This window comes from Triticum dicoccoides, chromosome 3B (assembly GCF_002162155.2).
Source record: "Triticum dicoccoides isolate Atlit2015 ecotype Zavitan chromosome 3B, WEW_v2.0, whole genome shotgun sequence".
Lineage (NCBI taxonomy): Eukaryota > Viridiplantae > Streptophyta > Magnoliopsida > Poales > Poaceae > Triticum > Triticum dicoccoides.
The window spans coordinates 41,981,913-41,986,175 of record NC_041385.1 but is presented as its reverse complement, the minus strand read 5'-3'; the positions used below and the strand labels follow the sequence as shown (position 1 = coordinate 41,986,175).

General features: G+C 45.6%; 1 protein-coding gene across 1 annotated transcript; it reads left to right on the top strand.

The window, feature by feature from the left end:
• LOC119279216 (lysine--tRNA ligase-like) lies at positions 1–1,395 on the top strand (the record flags this gene model as incomplete). The annotated part of the gene is made up of 1 exon (XM_037560542.1): positions 1–1,395. A coding segment is annotated over one exon (1,395 nt), but the record flags the coding sequence as incomplete, so codon positions are not given.
• Between the last annotated feature and the right edge of the window lie 2,868 nt (positions 1,396–4,263).

Below are 4,263 nucleotides of genomic sequence, written 5' to 3'. Positions count from 1 at the left end.
TCCTCCAGCCTCCTCTTCTACGACCTCCACCGCGACAGCGCCAAGGTCCAGATCATGGCGGACGTCGGGACCTCGGAGCTGGAGACGCCCGAGGAGTTCTCCGCTTTCCACTCCGGCGTGAAGGCCGGCGACGTCGTTGGTGTGTCTGGGTTCCCCGGGAAGAGCAGTAGGGGCGAGCTCAGCATATTCCCTGCCCGGTTCGTTGTCCTCTCGCCCTGCCTGCACATGCTGCCGCGGCAGCCGAATAGGCATCGGCTCGTGCCGCCGCTGCCGTGGGCTCCCGGCATGCTCAGGAACATGGAGAGCTACGCCCTCAAGGACAAGGAGACACGGTACCGTCGGCGGTACCTCGATCTCATGGTGAACCGTGAGGTGAGGTCCGTCTTCACCGTGCGAGCCCGCATCGTCTCCTTCATCCGCAACTTCCTTGATGAGCGTGGGTTCCTGGAGGTGGACACCCCGATGATGAACGTGGTGGCCGGTGGCACCGCCGCGAGGCCGTTCGTCACGCACCACAACGACCTCAACATGAAGCTGTACATGCGCATCGCGCCGGAGCTCTACCTGAAGCAGCTCGTTGTCGGCGGGCTGGACCGCGTGTACGAGATCGGGAGGCAGTTCAGGAACGAAGGCATCGACACGACGCACAACCCGGAGTTCACGACGTGCGAGTTCTACATGGCATATACGGATTACAACGACCTCATGGAGCTCACGGAGGAGATGTTGGGCGGCATGGTGAAGGAGCTCACAGGCGGCTACAAGGTACAGTACCACGCCAACGGGACCGACAAGCCGCCTATCGAGATCGATTTCACGCCTCCGTTCGCGCGAATCGACATGATAAAGGGACTGGAGGACATGGCCGATCTCAACATACCGGAGGAGGATCTGTCGACTGACGATGCCAACGAGTACCTGATGGAGGCCTGTGCCAGGTACGACATTACGTGCCCGCTTCCACACACGACGGCACGGCTGCTGGACAAGCTAGTCGGGCACTTCTTGGAGGAGACATGCGTGAAGCCGACGTTCATCATCAACCATCCGGAGATCATGAGCCCGCTGGCCAAGTCCCACAGGGACGAGGCCCGGCCTGGACTGACCGAAAGGTTTGAGCTGTTCATCAACAAGCATGAGGTGTGCAATGCCTACACGGAGCTGAACGACCCCGTCGTGCAGAGGCAGCGGTTTGAGGAGCAGCTGAGGAATCGTCAGGACGGTGACGATGAAGCAATGTCCATGGATGAAACGTTCTGCACTGCCCTTGAGTATGGCCTGCCGCCGACCGGAGGCTGGGGTCTGGGGATTGATCGCCTCACCATGTTGCTGACGGATTCCCAAAACATAAAGGAGGTCCTCTTGTTCCCGGCCATGAAGCCTCAAGACAGCTAGCTGTTTGAAAACATGAAATTCTTGTCCTATGAAAGAAACAAAATGGAATTTAAGTTATGGACAGTAATTGCCAATTGTCAATATGGTTTCCTAGTTCTGTGCTTTACAAATAGTTAATTTCTGCACTTCGAGAAATAACAAGAAATAACAAGGAATGGTTTCCTAGTTCTGTGCTTTACAAATAGTTAATTTCTACAAATAGTTCTATCTTATTTTAATGGACATTAACTCCCATTGTCAATATGGTTTTCTGTTTCATTGAGTTTCTATAAGCCTCTAACTAACCTCATGTTCATGTAATATGTTTTGGTGTTTTTTTCTTCTGAAAAAGAGGACAACTCCCGTCCCAGAATCCCACATACAACAAGATGTTTCTGCTCCAAACGGTAGATCGGAAACATCTGCACTCGCCGGCCGAAGCAGATGCGAGCAAACATAAAAAACTCCGCTCCACTCCCCAGGTAGGTAAGTTGCCGTGATTTGCTACAGAATCTTTTGTTCAAAAGAAATCTCATTGCATCCAACAAAGCTTTGCGATGTCTTGATCCAAGTCAAAAAGTAGACGCAATGCCATCATTACTCAACCGTAAGCAAGAGACAGCACAAGTTGCAACCATGGAACACTTTAAAATTGCTAGATCAGAAATAGTGGAAGCTTCTCAAATAAGTGTGCATGTGTATCACACAAGAACCCGTTAACTTAACTAAAACTTGGCAAATGTGTCAACTACCAAGGAAAATTATGCATATATACAGAAAATAGTTTCAAGAAGTAGCTTACCTATAGACTTATAATCATAATTTAGTCAAAATAGTCTGGGATGGAATCATAATCTATCAGACTATCCAACATTGGACTTAACCGTGACACATCGATAGATCATAGAGCTTGGCAAACACTTGATAAAAAGGATACCACTCTTGATAAAAAGGATACCACTCTAGTTAGAATAAAAATGCTAATCATTCATCTCACATCAGTCATTTTGTTTCACTTGATAGTTCATTATTCAATACAAAAAGAGGTATGTCACCACCAATGCATAAGTTCAGTACACATGTTATGTGTGCTTCTCACTAAAAGAATTAATGATTTAGATATATGAGAACTCAAGCATAAACAATTATAATTGGGTAATGTGGGGAATTGCCACACATATACAATAGGTATAAATGGAAAGTTCTAATTGATGAGCATGTAATGCGGCATTGGCATACATATATATAGTACATATGAAAGGGAAGCTGATTCAAGTTCAAGCTAGGTGTGGCCAATCAAAAGGACATGGACATGAGAACGCAAGAATGCACTCGATATCGAATTTCTCATAAGTGAAGGCCTCTAAAATTTACAAAAGTTATGCATGCGTTCTGATAGGAAGGTTACAAAAAAGTTATATTAATATTTTGTTCTTCAGAACAACACAATGTTCTTTTCTTGCTTCCAATCATTCATCCTACTTTACAATAAAGAAACAGTTCTGAGAATAGAACTTCACAAAAGGCGCATACTACCCACACACATTAGCCCCAACTAAGCCACCAAGCCCCAGGTCAAGAATCTAACAAAGCCAAACGTTAAATAAGGATCCACCATCAGTGCACCACTACCACACAAGCAGCAACCCACCCAAACAAAAAACAAAATAAACAAACAAGAATGAATGCCATATCGCGGTTGTCCAACAAGGACACAAAAGAGGAAGACGACGAAGAAGGCCCCCTCCTAACGCGGGCGGAATCGAAACCGGGACAAAGGCTCCAACTCGTGACAATGATGGCACACCTCCAATGCGACCAATGGAGAGTATGGCGAAGCCACCCCCACAATAGCAGCACCCAGACAGACGTAGAATCTAGTAGGAGATCACTCTCAAGTCCCTCATACCTACACAAAATGATAGCTACTCGCAACCAACGCGATTAGGGGTTGTCAATCCCTTCACGGTCACGTACGAGGGTGAGATTTGATAGAGATGATAAATCATATTTTTGGTATTTTTTATATAGAGATGCAAAGTAAAAGGTAAAAGGAAAAGTAAAAACAAAGCAAGTAATAAAGCAACGGAGATTGATATGATGAGAATAGACCCAGGGGCCATAGGTTTCACTAGTGGCTTCTCTCAAGAGCATAAGTATTCTACGGTGGGTGAATAAATTATTGTTGAGCAATTGATAGAAAAGCGAATAATTATGATGTTATCTAGGTATGATCATGTGTATAGGCATCACGTCCAAGACAAGTAGATCGAAACGATTCTGCATCTACTACTATTACTCCACTCATCGACCGCTATCCAGCATGCATCTAGAGTAATAAGTTAAAAACAGAGTAACGCCTTAAGCAAGATGACATGATGTAGAGGGATAAATTCATGCAATATGATAAAAAAACCATCTTTTTATCCTCGATGGCAACAATACAATACGTGCCTTGCTGCCCCTGCTGTCATTAGGAAAGGACACCGCAAGATTGAACCTAAAGCTAAACACTTCTCCCATTGCAAGAACTACCAATCTAGTTGGCCAAACCAAACGGATAATTCAAAGAGACTTGCAAAGATAACTCAATCATACATAAAAAAATTTAGAGAAGATTCAAATATTATTCATAGATAAGCTGGATCATAAACCCACAATTCATCGGTCTCAACAAACACACCGCAAAAAGAAGATTACATCGAATAGATGTCTACAAGAGAGGGGGAGAACATTGTATTGAGATCCAAAAAGAGAGAAGAAGCCATATAGCTACTAGCTATGGACCCGAAGGTCTGAAGTAAACTACTCACACTTCATCGGAGAGGCTATGGTGTTGATGTAGAAGCCTTCCGTGGTAGATGCCCCCTCCAGCGGAGCTCCGGAACA